The sequence below is a fragment of the Corvus kubaryi genome, unplaced genomic scaffold (assembly GCF_017639235.1).
Source record: "Corvus kubaryi isolate FWS band 111438036 unplaced genomic scaffold, C.kubaryi_AGA036_p1.0 37256, whole genome shotgun sequence".
Lineage (NCBI taxonomy): Eukaryota > Metazoa > Chordata > Aves > Passeriformes > Corvidae > Corvus > Corvus kubaryi.
The window spans coordinates 480,705-503,487 of NW_024581076.1; the positions used below are offsets into that span (position 1 = coordinate 480,705).

Below are 22,783 nucleotides of genomic sequence, written 5' to 3' on the forward strand. Positions count from 1 at the left end.
ACCCTGCGGCGCTGCCCCAGCTGCTGCTGGCGGCGGTGGCGGCGGCGGCTGCGCGGGCGGCGGTGGGCGCTGGCGGCCGGGCTGCTGGGCGTCGCCGCCGCGCTCGTCCTGTACTCGGCGCTGCCCGAGCCGGCCCGGGCGGACCGCGAGGCGGTGACCGTGCTGCTGTGGTGGGAGCCCTTCGGCCGCCCGCGGCGCCTGCCCGACTGCCGGCGGCGCTACAACATCAGCGGCTGCCGCCTCAGCGCCGACCGCAGCCGGTTCGGCGAGGCGCAGGCGGTGCTGTTCCACCACCGCGACCTGGCGCGGCACGGCGCCCAGGGGCTGCCCCGCGGGTTCCCGCCGCGGCCCCCGCGGCAGCGCTGGGTGTGGATGAACTTCGAGTCGCCGTCGCACTCGCCCGGCCTGCGGGGGCTGGCCGGGCTCTTCAACTGGACCATGTCCTACCGCCGCGACTCCGACGTATTCGTGCCCTACGGGTACCTCTACGTCCCGCCGGCGCCCCGGCCCTTCGTCCTGCCCCGCAAGACACGGCTGGTGGCCTGGGTCATCAGCAACTGGAACGAGGAGCACGCCCGGGTGCGCTACTACCGCCAGCTGAAGGAGCACCTGCCCATCGACGTGTACGGGGCGCGGGGGCTGGCGCTGGCCGAGGGCGGCCTGGTGGAGACCGTCTCAGCCTACAAGTTCTACCTGGCTTTCGAGAACTCCCAGCACACCGACTACATCACTGAGAAGCTCTGGAGAAACGCCTTCTCCGCCAGCGCCGTGCCCGTCGTCCTGGGACCCCGCAGGGCCAACTACGAGCGCTTCATTCCCCCCGACTCCTTCATCCACGTTGACGACTTCCCCAGCCCCCGGCTGCTGGCCACCTACCTGAAATTCCTCGATAAAAACAAACCAAACTACAGGCGGTACTTTGCCTGGAGGAAGAAGTACGAAGTCCACGTCACCTCGTTCTGGGATGAGCATTTCTGCAAGGTCTGCGAGACTGTTCGGGCAGCTGGGAATCAAATCAAGACTGTTCGAAATCTGGCCAGCTGGTTTGAAAGCTGATGTTCCTGGCGGGTGAGGCTTGCCTGGACAGCCTGGGCCGGCGTCAAGGTGTAGGGGACGATGGGTCTTACAGAGATCGGTAGCCAAGGTGGTCGGTATTAGCCACAGGAGACTGGCATCAGTGAGAGAAGCGTACAGGTACAGGAAAACAAGCTGTGAAAAGCCTACAAAAGGAAAATTTTTATTAAGGAGAAAATTATGGAAGTACAAAGAGACATTATGCCAGATGATTCCTAAAGAGCAAAGTTAAATTTCCAAATGTTGTACAGTTACAGAACTTTTAAAGTTCTGCACAGCTCAACATAAATATCCGATGCCAAGTTCTTCAGCCGTACAGCTGAAACCAATTTAGGCGGCTATGACAACTTCCTGGACCGTGAAACTTTCCTCTGCTCACAGAGGATACATGATCAGTGCTGGTTTTCTGTGATACTAAAACAAAAATGAATGTTTTTAATTGATTTTTATGCGTGTGAAAACTATTTACAGTTCTGAGCCGCAGGTGTTGAATGTAAGAATGTAATGATACAGTAGCACCTTTTAGCAATGCTTGAAATTAGCAGCCTGCTAATAATGCTTTGAACCAAATAAGTGTTTCATTTAGGAAAAAGCATATGGAGAATCTGAGTGGACAAACAGCTCACATGATGTAGGGTATTTCTGCTACTACCTGCTGAAACCATAGGCAAGTTTATCATGTATGAAAGTAGAGAAGAGCTTTAAGTACAGGAAAAGACAGACTGTAGGGAAAAAATTTGGAACACTTCCACCCTCCCTTTATTCAGGAATTAGAATATGTTTACAGGTATCTGCATGTTTTTCTCTGCAAAATTATTGCCATACAGGGAAATGCAGGGAAAGGCTCAGAATGGCAGGGGTTTTATTACGGTATTGAGTATATACACAGAAAGGCTAACTTATTTCTCAAGTATCAGTAGACAGTGCCATTGTGTAGCAACTGTTTTTGGTTTATGGCATGCATTTTTAAAAATTCTGCTGGGGGACAGACTAGTCAGAATGCTGTTTTGTTGTTTGCAAAATAATTATTACCAAAAAACCCCCAAACTCCCAAATCACTCCCATTCAAAAAGAAAATTACGGTAGAGAATAAGATCTATGCTGTTGGTAAAATACAGATTGTGTGAGGAAAGAATATAAAAAGGGAAGGATTTACTATTTTCCTTTGGTTTTGAGGTCCTTTTTTAGCTCAGTTTTTTAATCCATAAATAGGTTCTTAAGGTTGAACTTCCTTTGCTCAATGCCTGTCAGGAACATTTACAGTAGTTATTCCCTTTTAGACTCCCACATTTTGCTGGAGACATCCTAGCAGTCGATGTGTTGGTACTTTTTGGTTACATGTAATCTTGCTCAGTGAAAGCCAGAAAGAAACTTCAGTTACAATTCCACATCCTTGCCAAGCTGAGCCTCCCTGTCTTTTGCAGCTATGAAGTTTGGTGGCAAAAAAATTACAACCTACAAGAGACCTGCCCAAATGAATAAGGTATTCATTCTGCTCCTTTTGAAGGAGCTGGATAATCCATGGAGTTACTTGGCAACTTCATTCAGAATAAAATCATGGGCACAGAACAGGTGGGAAAAGAACAAAGTCAGTTGCAAATAAAAGATGGGCATCAGAACAGGCGACTTCACTGGCATTTGTGAGTCATATTTAGGTTAGGAAAGGATTAGATTTGATTTAAGCAGTATGGGATGTTGGATGAGTGTTTTTAAAATGTATGAGCTGGCAGTTTACTGTGATTTATTTCTGGTTAGATGTTCCCCATGATTAGGTAAGCATGGAACCAAGGATTATTGGAAAAAAACTAATAATAATGAAGTTCATTAATAATTTGCGTAGTTTTACCAGTTCAGATCTTGCAGGCTTCTGCAATTATTCCCTTCTGCTTTTGTGCAAGGAGGGATGGCTGAAAGTACTTGATGAACCTTTCTGTTGTCAGTGCCAGAATTGCTGTAGAATATTTATTGGGAAGGGAGTGAAAATAGTCTGTGCAATGCAGGGTGTAGTAGGGATGGTTCCTAATGCTGCACTTTCACTTCAAGAGGTATAAAGTGATTTAAAGTAAAATTTAAAGTGTTTAAAGTAAAAGTGTGTTCGTCATGGCATGGTCGTTTATTTCTCTACCAGTGGTTGCTATTCCCATAACACTGGCTTTGATATTTTTAGAACTCTAATTTAGGTGTTGCATTAACAGTAATACCTAAGTGTCGGGATGATAGGTTCTCTCTCTCCCTTTGAATTTATAATATCTTTTTTTCTGTTCAGTTTTTATCACAGTTCATATAACTGTATACAAAAAACCAATCTTAAAAGTGATGAAATAATATTTAAGATTACACTACTTTTTACCAGTCTGATGAAACTAGTGCATTTTTTTCAGTCCTCCTAATTTTTTTAGCATTTAATGAAAGTTTCCAGGCACACAGTTCCTCTGTGTAATTATTAGTAATGCCACGGGCAGATCATCAGGCTACAGGAGCATGGGAATTTCCAGGGATCACAAACATTAATTTTTTTTCTCAGCCTCTCTAAAAAAAAAGAGTTGAAGTCTTTGGTGAAATATTTTTGTAAAATTCAGAAAAGAGCTGCAAAGCAATTAAAGCATCATATTTGTATAAAGTGATCAGAATTGCACAGTATTTGTAAATTGTGCATTGAGGGTTTTCAAGAACTGTATGGTGAAAACTGCAGATTTGTAGTAATTATTGCAGAGCACTTGCACTGGGAGAAGAGAAGCCTTTTATAATTTCATCATTCTTACATGGGTGTTGCAAACTTGTCACTTTCTATTTGGGAAGAAACTCAGCCCAGGCCTAGAAGTGCTGAAGTCAGTATTACAATATCTCTGTAAATCTCTGGTTTTTGGCTCATCCACACCACGAGCTAGTAGTGTACTGTTACAGGCAGAGGACCAGCTTTTGTAATGCACTTTGTAGAGCTCCAGTTCAATGATAAATATAAAGCTTGCCTGAGCGAATTGGTTTGTACATTGGGTACCAGACTCCACAAGGCATTGCAGATGACGTATACAACCCAGTTGTAAAAACGGGGGAAGTTATTTTCTATTTTAAGTAGAAAAGTTTCCTTGAATACATTTTGAAAAAGTTTTTATTCCATGCCTTAAAATATTGGGGTAGAGGGAGAGAAAGGAAGATCATTATCTTCTGGGTTTTATAAGGAGAAGAATTACCATTACTTTTTGATTATGATGTAAATGGAATGGAGAATTATGTGATCCCTCAAATTGCATATTGTATCTCAGGGAATTTTATATTGTAAGCTGTCTTGATCTTTATAGAATGAAGTAACTTTATATTAATTATATAGATTGACAATAAAATTAAAGCAAGTAGTGCAAAACAACCCTATTTTTTATTCTGTTGCCTGTGTTATGAAGGCTGTAGAAAACTGCTTTTTAAAAAGAATGAATGCCTTTTAATGTTTGTTTAATAAATAAAAGTGGCTGATTGTTCTCAAAGTAGTCAGACCATCTGAGGTGAGGCATGAAACCTGGTTCTGCCAGGAGAAAAATATTTTCATAGGAGAGGCTGTGCCGAGTTATTTTCTATATGAAAAGATGCATTTATTGAACTTGGGTGTTGGAAAAATGTCATTTCAAACAAAATCAAAAAACAGACTTTCTCTTGACCTAGAGAGAATTTGAATGTGGTTGGATTCTTTTGCCCCCCTTAAATTTCAAAATGAGACTATGTTTATTTTGATGTTCAGCATGTAGTGCTACATATACCTTTTCAGCTACAGCTTTTTTCATGGTTGTTCATGGTTGTCTTCAACTGAGCAACAAAAGATCAAGGGCCAAAAGCTCTTTTCCCTAAGCTCGTGTTAATGCTGATTGCTGCACAAGTGATGGCTTACCTCTCTCTTTACTCATCTTCTGAGCAGCTTGGTGCACAATACTGAGAAAGCATTTCTGAAAATTCCTGCCCAGCCAGGATGGGGGCAGAACTACAGTCCTTGCTTTTCCCCTAAGGTGATTGATGTTGTATCATTATCACATTTAACTTTTGTAAGTACCACTTAAACTGACTGCTTGCTTACTCCTACCTGAGGGGGGAAACATTTTTTTGCTCATTTTCCAGATGGCACTGAACACTGGATTGGGGAAACTGGTGTAAATATTTTTCTGACAAATATTGGGTACCGTTTGTTCAAGCTTGTTTGGTGACTCTTAAGCGAGTTATGCCTGATTAAGCTCACACAGCTTTCTTTCCAGCAGTCATATAAAATGGTGTTTGTTTTAAGAGAGTAAATAACCCTTTGTAGGGCCCACAGAGCTGACTCAATCTAAAATCTGTTGATGAGAACACAGTGTCTTAATGTGAATTTAAGTGGTGTTTAACTAAAGATAACTCAGGATCCAAGTGTAACAGCCTGTTTTTAATAAGTAAAAAAACCTCATTATTTGAATAACTTGCCTGTAACCAGTGTGGTTTATGTAACCAACTCAGTTAAACGATTTGCATAATTATGTATTTTCTTCTGTGTGGTCATTTTAAAAGCAATACGCAAGGCCAGAATTTCTATGTCTTCTTTGCATTCTGCAGATTTTTTTTTTTAATGATCTTGAGCTAAATACTTAAGCTTAATTTTGATACAATGGCAGCTGTTCCCAAGAGTCTCACCCCAAAGATTATCTGAGATAAAAAAGTTGAAGTCTGTTTTTCAGGAGTGCTTTGAGAGCTGCAGGGATTTCTCACTGCTGGCAGTAAGGTGCTCAATGTGTTCAGGAAGCATTGAGAAGCTATGACCCCCTTTTAATTGAAAAATTTTCTCTAAAGGAGTACATACTTTTCGGAATTCCTTCAATGATATTAGGTCCTTATAATTGCATGGGTTTAATTTTTGCAACAGTGTTAAAACTGGACTTTATTTTGGGAATGCTCAATATTTTAATAATATTCTTTTGATAACTCTGAAAAATGGTCTCAAATTTGGAACTTCAATTTTTCTCTATTTGTCAAAACATATTTTGAAGTTAATCAGCCCACAGGTTGGCTGTATGCATTTGGAAGAAAATTCTGCATTTGCATCCTTGAATTTGCCGTTGATGTAAAAGACGCTGTAGATATTTTGGATTATGAGAAGCTCAGTCCAGGAAAACACAGAGCACTAGGAATGCCCAAGCTGTGGCCTACTATGGCTCCGAGATCCTGATCACATGAGCGCCTGTGACTGCAAATTGGCCATCTTGCTTTTGAGCAGAAGGCAGAAAGATAATTGCAAATAGAAAGCATAGATTATGGGATTGTGAATATATTTTGGTGCATTTATAATGCTGCCAAATAACTTTGTGTTGTATAAAGATGATTGATTTATTTGAAGCAAGCACAAAAACACTACATGAAATACAGCAAGTATTGGATACAGCAAAGCTGGATTCAAAATGGAAAAATGATACGGAAATCTGAAAAAAAAAAGAAAAAACCATGAAATTGTGGGAAAGCATGGATAGACATTTCAAATTGTTAACTAGGAACAAACAGAGAATGTTCTCAGAACTGCTGAGTCTAGCCCAAATTGAAACCAGAAAACATAGGTTCAGAGTCATGCTGGTGCTCATGCTTACATCTACTTTGAATAGGAATGGCCTCCTGAAATTACGGCAGAGCTCTGAACATTTTTATTCCCCTTCCAGTCCCAAGTGTATGTTTTGCTTGCCTTGTTGCTGGTTTCCCTTCTCTGTCAATCACAGGTTGCTCCTCAAATGTGCACAGACCTGAGGCTTTAATGGCTTCTCACTTGAGAGAGGGAGAGCTAAAAAGAGGTAAGTTAATACATGGATGTTTGCTGAGAATTTTGGTTGCATTTTGCAAGAGTCCTGGGGTAAGTGCAAGTAAGCAGTAGAGGCTGAATACAAAACCAAGAAGCATGTTTTATGGCAGTATCTTGTTGGAGACCCCAGCCTGGTCTGAAACATCTCACCAGATTTTAAAGGTGAGACTTTTTGCTGTAAGTTTTCTATTAGCATTGAAGATTATTGTATTATGTGTCCCCAGGTAGTCCCACTGTTGTATTATCTCAGAATCATGGAATCACAGAGATGGACTATGAACACAGACACTTCATTCAGTATGTCTGTGCTGTGAAAAAAGTTGTCAGGTTAATTAGAGCAGAATCTGTCCTGATTTCTGGCTCTGATAAAGCATATTAATGAGAATCCTTAATGAAAAAAACCAGATTCACCACACTTTCTGTTACAGTGTCTGTGGTGAGGAATGCCTTCTGTGCTGCCTTTACAGTTGAGTAATTTTTGTTGCTACTACTAAGGCATTTATTAAAGTGAGGATTAATCCACGGGAGTTGTTGAGTTTTTAGTAAAAAATTTTTATGGGACTACTGATACAGAGGAGATGAAATCTGGTCTCCTGCTCAGAGTCAAGGAGAGAGGAAGACCTGTGTTCTTATAATAGCTCTGCTTCATGGTGGGCTGCAGATCACTGAGAAGCAAAGGTGGGATACCACTAACAACTGTTTTGTGAGGAGTGGTTTGAAGTCCAATGAACACCTCAAAATCATCTTCTTACCCCATTCAAGTTGCTGACAAATCCTGCCCCAGCCCTTGCAGCAGGATTGTGCAGGGCTTTGGAGATGTAACCCAGGTCTGCTCTCTAATGGGTGGCAGCACTGGGGTAGCTGAGACATAGTGATGGGAGGATTCTGGTCCACACAGCCCGTGCAGTACATGGGCAGATGCTGAAGGCATCTTGGGGCATCTTTGGTTGCTTCTGACTACTGGCTTAGGGCATTCTGGAGCAGCCCCAAGGCACCATCACTGCCGCTAATATGAGTGAGTAGCAGACCTGGGCTTGACTCCATGTGGGAGATGGAGAAGATAAACGAATGTCACCAAGGTGGTGGGGTTTTTTTAAAGTTACTGAAGTACTTTGAACCCCACTGCCTAAAGCATTTGAGAAATGCAAGGAACTTCACAACAGAACACAAAAGGAGACCCTCTTGCTCACAGGCACAGACTTTGCCATAGTCTGAGAATGTTCCCATGGCTAAAAGATGCAGAAACAAGCCATAAGCTTTTTCCCATGTAAGCAGCCTGAAGAGAGCAGAAGAAAACAAGGCTGTAAAAGAAATACGTTAGTTGAAAAGTTCACAACAGCCCGTGAGGGTGACTGGCAGCCCCAGTGACCTGACCTGGACAGGGGCTAGGGGAGGTTTCCTCTTGGATTTCACATCTGGGACTAACTTTACCCTGAGCATAGAAGCAAGATACATGATCCTTTCAGCTGGGTTGGGTATCATCAATAGGGCACTGAGGAGCAAGTTAAGGTACCTCTCCAGTGTTTCAGAAGAAACTCACTCCTCCTCTTGTAGGTGTGTGAGGCAGAGGCATAAGCTGCATTCCTTGCACTGGTTACTGACTTGTGACATATTGTGGGAAAAATCTTTTTCCCAACATTGCCTCAAGGATAGAAGTGGTTTTAGCCAACCTTTTTTTATAACCAATGGCCTTAGAACTTGACAAGCTCTCAACAACTGTCCAACCTCTCCAGCTGGTTTAGTTATGGACTCTTTAAACAGTGTCTGCTGGCTGTGGGACAGCTAGACATGCTATTTAGGCATCTGAATGAGCTTTTTACAGTTTAAAATGCTTGATTTCTTCCTGCTGTAGTGGTTGATGTGTTTCCCTGTCACATTTCTGCTGTGGATGAACTTCCACATCTTGCTCTCATTTCCCTCTTGATGGACTGCTGGCCAGCTCAGCTGCTTGGGCAGGTTAACCTGGTCTGGTGGGTTTTGATACTTAACAGAAAAGTAGCATCATGAAACAACAGGTATGTATGTTGTTTTCTATTTTGGTGGCCTTTTGGGATTGTGGGTAATCAGGCTGGGGACTGTAGTTGGGCAGAGAAGGAAAGTGAAATGAACTGAATGATGCATCTTCTTGCTTTAACTAAAGCTAATTATTCGCAAAGAACATAAGAGCTTCTAGAAGATAAATGTCTCTAAAAGCCATATTGAGGAAATTCTTTCTATTTGCCCCGTAATGTTCCCCATGACAGTGGTAGAAATGGGGATGGAGAAATCTCCATTTCTAATTTTCTGAACAGCTGCTTCTCTGCAAATTCAGGTTTGGTCCTTGGCTGCCTCAGAGCACTCCTTCATCTTGTGCCATAGCTTGTTCACCTGCTTGATCCCACTGAACTGGGAGGAGATCTGGACTGTTTTAACCTGCCCTTGAGGCCATCTGCTTTCCTCTGGCAGATGTGTAGGGCCCAGAGGGGACAGTAAGCTCTGTGTGTGAGTGCTGGCATCTCAGATCCCATGCTCACAGCTACCTGGGGGATGCAGAGACAGACCTGACCCTACTGTTCAGCTCCTCCCATGTCTCCCTATGCCCCTGCATCTTGTGGCTTGTCTAAATACTTGAGCAGTGTTACTTGTGGCTACGCTGGCTCTGCACAGAAAAGCCAGGAGTACAACAGCAGATCATATCTTGGCCCCACATCCTCAATCAGGCCCACAAGCCAAACCCACAAAATACCCACCTGGGTATCTCTAGGTGCACCTTTTATGAGGCATCGGACACTTCAGAAAGACTGTTATCTAGGCCATATCCTGTGTGTTTTCTCATTAATAACTTCATTTCTTTTGCAATGCTACTTTAAGAAGGCACAGTGTTATACTGGCCAAAGGGAAAGTACTCTCCTTTTTTTTCCCCCCTGATGTTAACTACTGGAGTATGTGCAGGCTGCCAAAAAATTCTGGTTGCTTGGCATATTGTTCAGCCCCATGCTGCTTGCATTGTTCTGTCAACATCCCCATATCCTGTGGATTTCACACGTGGTTTTGGAGTATACAGAGTGTCATCAGCTCTTACGCAAATTTCTGCTTCTTATTGGTCTAGACCACAGTATGTGCTATGAAGCCAGCAATTGGAGCAAGACTTTTAAAAATAGATTAAGTTTCTCTATGTCATGTCCATCTCTCTTGGGCTAGATTGGGATCTGTGTTTTAAATCATGCTGGGACAGTACACTTACTGCACTGGTGTACTATGCTCTGCTACTTTTGCATATCTAGCACGGTCTAGCAGCTTTAATGCTGCCACAAAAATATGTGCAAATGAGAAAACAAATAGAAGAGATTTCATCAGTTCAGATTAAACTGTCTCTGTAACCCTTAGGTTAAAACTTAAGAATGAAGGGGGTAATTTCAAATGGTTTATCTGAAGTTACATAAATAAAAGGCAACTTTGGGACTGGGAACCTGTTATCTCATCTTAGAGTGAGTCATGGTCACTTCCAAGTAGCAGTCTGAATCTGACCCTTTCAGCTTCAAGACAGACTGGATGAGAGCCCATATGCTAAGTCAGGATTGATTTGACAGAATACAAGTCAGAGGTGGACAACAAATTTAATCACTTGCTCATTTTTGCTGCTCTTCAGATAAAACCAGAGATCCTAACCAGTGCTTATTTATTTTCAGCTCTGATGTGTCATATTGATGCATATGTGGATTCCTTATGACCCAACTACAGCTTCAGTCTGAAGTGTGATATGAAAGAGTAACATGGATATAATTTTTACATTTTACAACTGATGCTTCAACATCAGAGATCCTACAGGCAAAGCAGACTGTTGTACCACTAAGGTTTGGACCCAGAAGGACTTGGGCATATCACTTGATACTGAAATTAAACCTGATTTGTACATCTGTAGGATTCTGTATTTAGATTAGAAGCATCTGTGTCGAGTCCTGTTTCTGTGCATCCCTACTACATTCACCAGGGTGTTCTCAGGAATGCTGAAGTCTTCTCTTGGACTTGCAATCGAGATATACCTGTGCACATGTAAATACTGAAGGAATATGGCCTGAGTGACTGACAGGTGCATAAGAGAACAAAAAGATACCACTGCAAGGGAACACTGGCTTTGTTCTCACTGAACGGTCTGACCACGTAGTGCCTCTTGTTTCCCATGATGTTTACAGCACACTAAAGCCTTCTGTATTGAGCCTTCTGAAATGCTGCTTCTGCATCAAAGGGAAAGTATCGATTTGTTTCTGTGGCATCTCACCTGTCTGGTTTTACCAGAGAGTTGTCAATCATCTTATTTTACAGGCACTTCTCCATTCTTTTAAAAGAAAACTATTTCACTTGCATCTCAGGTTACTTGGTTTATATGATAAAAACTCAGCATCATAAGTTAGCTAAAGGAAGCTCTGGCTTTAGTGAAAAGTCACAAAAATTTACCTTTGTTTCAGCCTCCACAAAGTCTGATATAAACCAAGAGAGAAGTATCTGAGAGGTCCTAAGTCCTGTGACCAGACATGGAATCTTTCCTGACCTTTGCTCTTAGGACAATATTCTACATATTTTATGATTCTGTATCTTCTGTAAGAGGTAGTCCAGAAGGCACAAGTGGATTTCATCTTTTTCTGAAGTCTTGCATATTCCTAATTCACTGGAAGTCATTTTAGCCTGACTTTCCTGGAGATAGCAGTGCTAGTTTCCAGGATGATACATTCCCCTGCATTTACCTCCTCCTTCAGTCAGTGACCCAGTGTGTGAGTTGTAGAGGTGAGTCTCCACTCAGCCTAACATCTCAGGTCCATGTGTGTGCTTACAGCTGTCCTTCACACAAAACAGTGCTCAAAATAGGTGGATGTAGCTCATGATCAGTTCTTATCTGAGCTCAGGGATGGTAGTAATTAGTGGTGGTGGGATGCTGGTGGGTTTGGGACAGCCTGATTCTTCACCCTAGGAACACTTCCGTGGAGTAAGACAGGACCTGCCCATACCATTCCTTCTCCTCATTTCCCCCCCGCTTTGGTTACAGTAAGCTGCAAAGAATCCCTCTGTTCGTAAACACACCTAATATCATCCTTATTTTCTAGGGGCATTGTGAGGTATTTTCCCCCATTAATAAAGTACTTTGAGATCTAGAAACAAAAAAGCTACCACAGTGGTATGAAGATGCTAGAAACTAAAGGAGTGCATGGCAGTCAATAAGATGAGAAGATTGCTGTATTAAAGCAGCCTGGACCTGTGACCTCTATGGGATAAGTCACTTTCATCTTTGCTAAACTGATGCTCTAGTTGGAGTTGTCACTTCTGCTCTGAGAATGCAGAGCATTCTCGCTCCCAAACCCATTTCCACCCCCACTCCCATCCTCATCCTTTGCATATTGTCTTTGAGAGGAACATTGTAACATGGTGGAGATGGGAATGTCTGCTTTGTGCCAACACTTCCCTGTAAGCTGTTCTGTTAAAGGTGTTCACCCATGTCCCAAAAGCACAAGGGAAATCTCTCCAGAGGCTTTCTTGGTGTATTACCCTACGTGTTAGTGCTGTATTTGCCTACATGGCCACAGGAATTATCACAGGAGACACAACAAAAGGGCTGCTCCAACACCAACCAGAGTGACTACGCTGATATGATGTTTATTCTGAAAGCAGAAGAAAGTGAGATAAGGTCAACCTGTTCTTTCCACGCGCACTGTTTGCACTGCATTAGTGTAGTAATGTGTTTATATACCCCTGGTGTTTTGCATCTCTTTGATCTTTGCAATCTCACAAGTTACAGCACAAACAGAACAGGGTCTGCAGGAAGCAATAGTGCTTTGTGTGCCTTTGTTTGCAGTGAGCATGACCTCGTGGGTTGTGTTTCAAAGTTCCAGAGAAGCCCATAGCTTCAGAGCAAAAGAGAGGTTTCTATTCTTCACCACTTAGACACACTTCTTTAATATAAAGGAGACATGTCAGATGGTCATGTCTTGTGTGGTTTGATTTTCAGGGGAGACACCATGATTTTCAATGACCTGATGCTCTACCCATCACGTGCTACATTTCCTTTGCCCCCCGTGGGACACACACAGGCAATGGGGGATGAACTTGTGTCTGCACAAAGCAAAGTGTGTACGATCTCAGGGGCCATGGGGAAGAGGAGGTGCTGTATCAGAACAATGAGCCATTGCTTCTTGGAGCAAACAGCAACAGTGATGGTAGCAGCCACTAACATCCATCCTTGGCCAGGCTACTACACATTTTGAGTAAAATGAGGCGATTTTCTTCATTTTTGAAGGTAGTGTTCCCTATTCTCTTCAAAGGCTAATAGAAAATTAGTTTGCTCTCACATGCATGGTATCCAGAGCAGAACGTCAAAACAATGGGCCAAAGCAAACAGAAGAAGCATGACCTACCAAGAAAAGAACAACTTTCCTCTATCCTCAGCCTAGCTCTAGAGATAAAAGCGCCCTGGACAGTAATACATATACCATCTAATGGAGCTCACTGCAGGCAATGTCCTTTTAAGAAAGAGTGGGCTTCTAGTTCAAAAGCTGCTGCCAATTTTAAATAAGACAGCATTAAGCAAAAAGAATCACAGGCTCACTGGTAGCCCACGAGGTTCCAAAGACCATTCTGGATGTTTTGAGTAAAAATTAATGTTTTGGATTTTATCTGTGACTTGAAGTGTGTCCTAAGACAGAGGGGTGAAAGACACAGGTGTAATTCAATTCTAGAAGTGAATGGGATCACCTTGGGAAAATGGGATCAGGCCCATGGGATCACCTTGGGAAAAGTTTGGAGACCACCCTGGATCTCAGCTGAGCAGGTTTTTATACCATGGCCTGAGAGCAATTTTCTGGCCTGGCTATGTATTGCCTTCTGTTGTTGTGATCCAGTCCTAAAGTAAGATAAGCACAGATAACAGACAAAGCCTACACAGAAAAAGTCCTCGTTGGAAAAATGCCTAGGTACACTGAGCAGTCCTCCTGCTCCAGGAGCAGGTCAGGCTACCACAGTGCTTCTGTTTTGTTATGTACTTACATTACAAGTGGCAGCTGATTCCCATCAGTCAGGCACATGGATGTAATTGTCACTTTTGCTTCTGGTTCCTTTCCAGGAATGAGTTAGGCTATATCTCAGTCCTTGCTGAGGCATTGTCAGGTGGCTCTCACCTGAGGCCAGGACTCACCTGAACACTGAATCCTTTGTTCCACTGCCCTTCCTTGGTCAGACAAGGAGCAAATAATCAGATCACTGTTTACTGACAACCTGTTTTCCTTAGAACATATGCAAAGAGACTGAGATCAAAAGGTTTGTCACCTGGGGCTTTTTCTTTATCAAATCTCCATCTAGCCACCAACATTTTGGTACAATTAAAGTACTAAATGGAGACAACCATACATGCAGTTAACTGCATGAGTGTTTTACTCTAAATAGAATGTGTGTCCATGGAGAAACACACAGAAATATTAATTTCCTTTGTTTTTCTTCCCATTGTCACAGTGTCACCAGTGAGGATAACTGGAGTGTGCATGCTCTTGCAAAAGTAAGGGTCTCAAACTCAAAAGATATGGCTTCTCTCTGCTGTGTCTATTGATAAATGCACTTCACTTGCTTATCAGTTCTCTAGCAGGGTAGCTGTGTTGTGGTTAAACTGGGCAGGCAGCTAAACACCTCCTAGCCATTTGGAAAAAAAGTAAAACTAGTGGGTTGAGATAAAGATAGTTTCATAGAATAGAAAAGGAAGGGAAAATAATAGTAGTAATAATAATAATAATAATGATGATGATGATGATGATAGTAGTGTTAAAAGAATAAGCAAAACAAGTGATGCACACTACAGTTGCTCATCACTCACTGAATCATGCCCAACCAGTCCCTGAGCAGTGATTGGTCTCTCCTGGCCAACTTCCTCAGTTTTATTATTCAGGATTATGCCATATGGTATGGAATGAGCCTTTGGCAAGTTGGGGTTAGCTGTCCTGGCTGTATCCCCTCCCATTTTCTTGTACACCTGCAGCCTCCTCGCTGGCAGGGTAGTGTGAGCAGCTGGAAAGTCCTTGACTTAGAGTAAGCACTACTTAGCAACAACTTAAACATCAGTGTGTTATCAACATTACTCTTAACATCATTCTCATCCTAAATCCGAAACATGGCACTGTACCAGCTACTAGGAATAAAATTAATCTATCCCAGCTGATATGAAGCTGATATCTTGTACTTTGAAGGCCTCTGTTACCTGTGTGCATTAAGAGTTATAAAAAGAGTGAAGGGTTCATCTAGGACTGCCTCTGTTTGACCTCTGTTAACAACATAAGGATTGCATGTGTCAAACAAGAAGATATACAGACTTCCTTAAACCTAAAATAAGAAAAAAAATCATAATTACAGCAGCCTTTCATGATGAGCTCAGCTTGTTCAGTTGTCCTTAAGAGCCCAGCAACTGAGATGAGCATGACAGCAGGCTCTGGATGTTACAAGATTTGAGTCATTTTGGTTTTGAGAGGTGAGGAACTGACTTCCAATGTCAGATTGCAAAATCCACTCCACCATCACCTGCCAGAGCTGTTAAAGGAGCACGTTCTCTGCCATAACTCTTCCAAGATGGCTCAGAGATCTCAAATTTCAGGTATTTCAGATTCAGTAGAAAACAGCTCAAACTCCATCTCCTAATCTGCATGCCATCAGTACAGAGTATGGCATCTGGGGTTTCCTGCAGCACAATGATGCTACAAATTCCTGTGATCCAGCCTGGTGTCCTGTGTGCTTACAGGTGTATCTACAGAACCCTGTGGAGGGAGAGTCACCAGGTTGCAGGTGGCAGGGTGCTAAAATTGCCTCTCATGAAGAAGCATGTGTTGTCTTGGGTATGAGGAGTAGGTGGGACTGGGTAAGGGCATTGGGTTCAACAGGCTTTTGCAAGTGCAGAAGGGAGAGTACAAGAGCTTGGCAGCCTGCAAGTAGTAATTAACATCTGTGTGCAGCTGAGGGAGGACAGGCAAGAGAGGAGTTTTTAACCTCTTTCCTCTGGCTATCGATTTCCCCTCTTTGAGCTTGCTGGTTTAGCTGAAGTGTTGTGTATTGAACATCTGCTTTGTTGCCTCTGTCATGATGCTGCTTTTACACTCTCTTGCCTTTGGAGCATTAAAGCTTACAGTGAAGAGAGAGATAAAGCTGGGCTTTGATGGTTTCATTGCTCATTGCTCCTTTAGTGTCCCATATCTCCAGCTAGAGTGTGGGAGTCTGACTGGGAGATGGAATCCACTCACGTGTATTGGCAGAAGGCAACAGCAGAGCCAGCTCTGCTCCCCCACATCTCCCTGCTACAGTAGAAGCCAGATCCAGATAGATAAAGCAAGAACAATATGAATTAGGATGGTGTAAATGCATAGAAATGACAGCCCTAATTAATTCTACTTTTTTACACTGACATGAAAATGTCCACTCTGCATTCCTCTAACTGCAAAGAAAAAAAACCCAAAACAAACAAACAAAAAAAAACCAACCAAGAAAATTGCTGTATTAATTTGGGGAAGACTTGTTTTTCTTGTAACTCTTGAAAAACATTACTATACAGAATATACAATGAATACTGTGTATTTTCTGTGCTGCACAAAAATGTATATGAAGAATGGTTATTTCTCATCTTTTAGCATCATTTATCCATGCCTCTCTAGCCAGTTATATTTAGGATCAGATGAATCATGGACTGTTTCTACCCAGTGACTATAAAAGGAGTCGTAAATGACCATCTCAGATGCAGATATCTTTTGTAACCATTTTTGTTGTACTATCCCTCCTTAATTTAGTTTCACAGTTTGGACAGAAGAATCTGTTGCTAAATCAGACATCAGATATGTTATGCCAAAACTAAACACAAAACTGATGGATTTTATATAATAAAATACAATCTGAAGGTTATAGAAAAGTGGTAGGTGATGAAGTAACCCCCACAAACGTCTCCAGAGTCATGGCTTGCTGAGGTGGCTGCTTTGGCATCTCTTGTGTGCAGTGGGTGGTGTGTAGGTACCATGGCTCTCCCTGCCCATCACCTTGCCAGCAGCAAGCCTTCCCACCCCCAGCAGAAGACACAGTGTTTTTCAAACTCTCTTCTTCTGGCCTGTGTTAGACATCTGTGCTGAGGTAAGCTGAAGTTGCTTGGAGGGCTTGCTCCCTGCCTCGGGGCTCCTGCAGCCCCAGACTCCTGTGTGTGTGATGGGCCTGGTCCCAGGTGGCCTGAGGCAGGTGTGGCCACAGCAAGGCTGCGCCCTGAAGGAGCTCACACGGGGGAAACACGAAGGGCAGCGTGCTGGGGTGGTGCTGGCAGGAGGCTGGGCACGGCACAGCACAGATGTGGCCGGTTCTTGTTTGTGGTTTCACAGATGGATTAACAGCGCCTGCAGATGTGCTGAACCAGTGGCTGCTCGGGTCCTGCAGCCTGAGAAAGGAGCTTCCACCTGCTCTGGCCACAGGGGAGCATCAAACCGGGCTCCAGAATGGGAACATGCACCCTGCTGCCCTGCTTTGCGTAAGCAAATGAATGGTAAACAGCATTATAAGCTCACTAGGGCAGGGAACATCTCGTTTGTTCTCTCTCTTGTTCTCTGCCTTTTTTCCTATATTGTCATAGTAGAGATAATAATGCTGTTATTAAATATCTAACAGGATTGGTGAAACATAGCATTTTCTTATAGGTATTGGTATGTCTGAGCTTTAGACAAAGAGTACCATAAATAAATTAGTTTCAATGTGTGTAAAAATGAAACACTTTTTGTTTTGTAAAATAATTTACATTACTTTATAAAGTAATTTATTATTGTTTATTATTTCATAAAACTTTGCAGTGTTCTGCAAAGTAATTTGTCTTTTGCATTTTTGGAAAAAGAATTAATATATTTCAATGCCATACTAGTCATTAAGCCAATTGGGACAGATTTAATAAGATTAATTTTGCATTCCAATGCTGAGTAGTCTGCTGGGCAAATAAATAACAATTAACTATAATGAACCTTCAGACTTGCTATTCGTTTTGCAAACCCAGGAGAAACAAAAGACAGCAATAGCAACTGTATCTAAATTTCATCAATCCCACTGGAGCCATTAAAAAAGAATAATTTTAGGTTTTTCTCCATATTTCTATTTTCCCCATGCACTTTTTCCATGCTGCAGGAGGGAGGAGTTTCCCAATGGCAGAGACGGGGAGGAAGGCTCGCTGTAAGGTTCAGGATTGAGAAATAAATACCAGGAAGACAGTGTCAGATGGCAGAGATCATAAACTGGGTAGAATAAAGACTTTTTTTATTGCATTTCCCTGCATTTGCGGGATGGGGTTTGGACAGTGGCTGAGCACTGGAAGGCGGTAACCTCGCTGTTTTTGCTGTTACTGACTCATAAATGACTCAATCTTGAAAACACAAAAGCACTCTTGTGCAAAGTTCTCATCTCTGATCATAAGTAGTCATTACCTCTGAGAGGGTGCTCAGAACACGTGTAGGAGTTTTCCTCTGCCAAGAGAGTATTTTGAGGTGTCTGGTTTTTGACAACCCAATTTTCTTTCCATGCTTCAACTCCTTCCTGACCAGACAGTTGTATGAAGTATTTGCAATTTTTTTGGTTCAAGGTTTTAGTAAGTTTAGGGAGGGCAAAATCCTGTTTAAAAAGTAGCAGAGAAAGCTTTCTTTTTTTTTTTTTGGTGCCAATATTATTAGTATTTTTAAAATACAGGTGTTAAATACAAATCTAATTTTTTTTTTAATTTACATTCACAGCTGCTTGTCATTTTGGCTGTCTGCTAGCATTGCTCAGAATCAGAATGAAATACCAGGATTCCTCAGACACACAGCATCAAGGTGATTGATCCCCTGTGTGTCACCCACCTTTCCCTGGCAAACACCAAGCACTTCCCAAGTTCATCAGGCACCCTGATACATTAGCCCATTAGCAGCCTCTTTGCTCCATAAAAACAGATTCTTGCTGTGTTCCGTTCACTATGAACATCCTTTTGCTTGTCTCTTGTAATGGGTTTTAAATCTGCTCAAATTATTTGGCAATCTTTAGAAAGACTGTGGTTGGTTTTTTCACACTGGTATGGTGCAGAGGGAAAATGCAGGGCCCATTGCTCCATCAGCAGTTACCTGAAGGACATTTTGGTTTAGATCTTTGCGGGGAGATTCGTCTACAAATCCCAGCGGGGTGCAATGGGATCATGTATGGAAGCTGGGCAGGCTGTGTTCTGTTGCTGACTTTCAGCGGGAGCTGTTTGGATGGGATGGCCCCTCTGTGCCTCTCCTAATCCCTACTCAGGGGATTATGGCATTGTGCTTCCTGAGGGGCACTGGTGGATGTAATCCACTGCTACATGTGAGACTGGCCGCAGGATGATGCTGAAATGCAAAGCAGTGGTTTGACTTGGAAGATGCTGTTCTGTTGCAGCTAGCCCATTGTGTTGGAAGCTCTGAAAGATCCGTGATGGTGTGTGCTTGTTACAATGCCTGTCAGTGGGAATCTGGGTTCTGTGTTGAACTCTTCAGTTCAGCCCCAATTCTCTGTTATATTCTAACAATGTTGAAAATAAGTATTTTACAGGCATCTGCCTCTTGTGACAGAGATTTGAAGGGCTCTTTGTGTTTGCTTTAAGTGCAGTTGGTTCTTAATTCTGAGTCTTGTTTCCACAGTCCTTCAGAAGGCCCCTGAATGTTAACTCAATGTCAATTTATATATTTAATTGTGGGTTTAGAGTTAATTTTTTTCCCTTACTTTTGCTGTCTTCATAATTTCCATAAGGTAGTACATATTGATGGTGGAAAAATAATTTTTTTATTCTCACTTCAGGCTTCTTAAATTTTCTTATGCATCACAAGGGAAGATACTGTTATCATGGCTCAATAAGAACTAAGATATTTCTACCAACAATGTCTTAAAACAATTTTTTTTCATTTAAAACTGACTTCTGTAGTGGAACTGAAGGGAAAGCTGACACAAGCCTCTCTGGTGTAAGTTTTGCCAAGGAGGCTGCGATTGTATCAATACCACATAATGACAGACTCAAAATTGGCTTCAGAGTGCCTGCTACTTGCTTGGTTTTACAGCCTGAAAGAATTTCATAGGAAAGCAGGAGCACCTGGTGGTGCTGTCACAAAACCTAGAAGCTTCTAACCCTGTTGAAGAAGATAAATAGGTATGCAATTTTGCATGTGTGTATGGCAAGAGAAAATATAAAAAATTATTGCTTACTTGCTTTGTGAGCACCTTAAATATTACACATTCTGGGTCTAAGTGCCTCTTCCAACATAAATCATTCTATAACTCTACCTTTTTCAGAAAAAGTGGGACCCACGGTGCCCATGCATCTAAAACTGAGGACTTTGTCAGAAAAAGCACTTAGTAAAGTCTAGGATGAACAGAAAGAAGAGGGAGATGCACTGTGCTCTTCAGTGCTAATCTCGATATGAACAGAAGCGGAATGTTTCATTTTCAAAGTCAGGTGTGATTTGGCTTTTTCTTACTGTAGCAAATTCATGGGTTTACTGGCTTTTTAAAAATAATGTTTGTTTCAATCATGTTTAACCAGTCTAATCCCTCATAAGGTATTTGATTTTGTAAAGCCCATACTTAGGTTTATGTATAATCGGTACTTACTGGGGGCAACAAGCAGGGAAAATGAAGACTGGAGTAGCACGACACATGGTAAAACCAAATGAAAACTGAAAAAAAAGAGAGTGTGACATAGTGCAGGTAAAATAGGGTGAAAGAGCTGTGTGACAAATGAGTTGTATGGGAAAGGCAGGGAGATGCATGTTTGGGGCTGGAACAGTGGTTTTCTATTCAAAATCGGTGCCCTTCTCAGCTAGCACTGGGCTGCCAACGTGCCTCTTCACGAGCTGAGCCGTGGCTCAGTCCCCTAGATGGTGTTAGAGCGCTGTGATTCTCGGCTACCTCCTGCTGCTTCGTCTGCACTCTGAAGGGACCAGCCGATAAAACAGGCAATATCCTAAGAGGGTCTTTGGAGAGGCCACATCATGCTGGCAGCTGCCATCCAGTCTAATCAGCAGGTCCTGGGTTGCTTTTCTCAAGTAATTGTGTGAAATACAGCCAGATGCTTTGAAAACTAAAGCTTGCTTATTTGATAGCTGTTTCTCAATTATGTTAGCGTGCCCTTAAATTCTTGTCTTGTCAAAGAAAGTGCTTCTGCAGAAATAGAGGCTTGTTTATATCTGACGTTGCAGTTTGTATGCCGAATTTCTTTGAGGGAACAAGCTCTCACAAGTGACAAATCTTAGAAGAGCAGAGAGTAAATTCACAAATCTAACTTCCACCACAAATTATCTATTTCTGTGTGTCTCCACAGTCTGGAACTGCCCATCAAGTGTTCTTTATAATAAAACATCTGGGCTTTTAAAACATGGGGAGAAAATCCTGCTACTGGAGAAAGGACAGCTATGTCCTTGTATCAGTCATAAAGAAAACGAAGATTATCTTTGATTTAACGTAGGGGATTGCTATTCAATGTTACACAGTTTGTATCTGCTGTGTATGCTTCCATGAATAGAAGGTCCTTGGCTGCAGGAGCTGCTTGAGCTGCTGCTGCTCTGTAGGGAATGACCCTGCATTGTCTCTTTACCAAGGTGCAGGAACTCTCAGGAATGACAGCTCCTGTCTGCTGCTGGAGGAGGTTGTTTCTGAAGAGAAACTGTGCTGACTGTGGAAGTGTGGGGAGGCAAAGGAATGGCATCGGTAGGTGCTGTGCTGGCATCTCTCTGCTTTGCTGAGAAACTCATTACTGAGCTTGTTTCACAGGTCCAGCTCCTGGTAGAGCTGGGCTTGCTTGGGGTATCTTCTTTGGACCACAGAATCACCAAGTGGTTTGGATTGGTTAAAGATCACCTAGTTCCATCCCCCTCCACGATGAGGGACACCTTCCACTGGACCAGGTTGCTCAAATCCCCATCCAGCCTGGCCTTGAAGATTTCCAGGAATGGGGCATCCACAACTTCTCTGGGCAGCCAGTGCCAGTGCCTCACTGCCCTCACAGTAAAGAAATTCTTTCTAATGTCTAATCTGAGCCTACACACAGTCAGTTTAAAATCATTCTGCCTTGTCCTATCACTGCATATCCTTGTGAAAAGTCCCTCTCCAGCTCTTCTGTAAGCCCCCTTAAAGTACTGGGAGGTGCTGTAAAGTCTCCTCAGAGCCCTCTCTTTTCCAGTGAACAACCCCAGCTCTTCCAGCCTGTACTTATAGCAGAGGTGTTCTCTCCTCTGAACTCCCTTCAGCACATACATGTTCGAACAAGGCATATATGTCTGTAGAGAGTCGTTTTCCAGGGTCACAGTGGCCAAAGTGACTGCTGCCACCTGAAGAAGCTGCTGTTGAGCATGCTACAACATGCAGGTATTACTGCAGCATCCTTTATAGACTCATCTTGGAAGCAATTGAACTAGTTACCCCAAAAATTCAGATTTTACAAAAAAATCCCCAAACAACCCAACCACAAAACTGGGAGTTTTCTGAGAATTATATTTGGTAGATGTGGCATCACACTTGTGACTGGTCCTCATCTTGGAAGATGAGCAGCAGACTGGTATTTGCAAAGTTAGGGCACAGCTGGATGTGTTCACTGCACATGGTTTTATTCAGATTACAAGGGCCCGAGCGCAGGGTGGCATTCCTGGGGCAAGGCAGCAGCACTCGAATTTGAGGCACTGCTGGGGTTACTGCCTTTTGTTTACTCAGGCACCCGTTTGTTTTGCACATGAAGAAAATGCAGCCTGATTTCTGGCCCTTAGGGAAGAGAGTTGGAGAGGGAAGTGAGTGTTGACAGTGCAGAGATCAGAAATCTTAGAGCAGTTATTTTGGATACTGGTACCAGCATGACTGCAAGGGAGAGGGGTTGCGTTCTGCCCTGAAACGTGCACAGGAGGTTTGCTCCCATGGCTGGGCTGTGAT

The 22,783-nt window shown here is 42.7% G+C and overlaps 1 protein-coding gene across 1 annotated transcript in view; it reads left to right on the forward strand.

The window, feature by feature from the left end:
• Window positions 1-5,564, forward strand: part of FUT4 (fucosyltransferase 4) — a 6,583-nt gene extending 1,019 nt beyond the window's left edge. The window contains exon 2 of the mRNA XM_042023680.1: window positions 21-5,564. Within this exon, the coding sequence (XP_041879614.1) occupies window positions 21-1,056 (1,036 nt within the window). The 3' untranslated portion in view covers window positions 1,057-5,564. The remainder of the gene's footprint in view (window positions 1-20) is intronic.
• The last annotated feature ends 17,219 nt before the right edge of the window (window positions 5,565-22,783 follow it).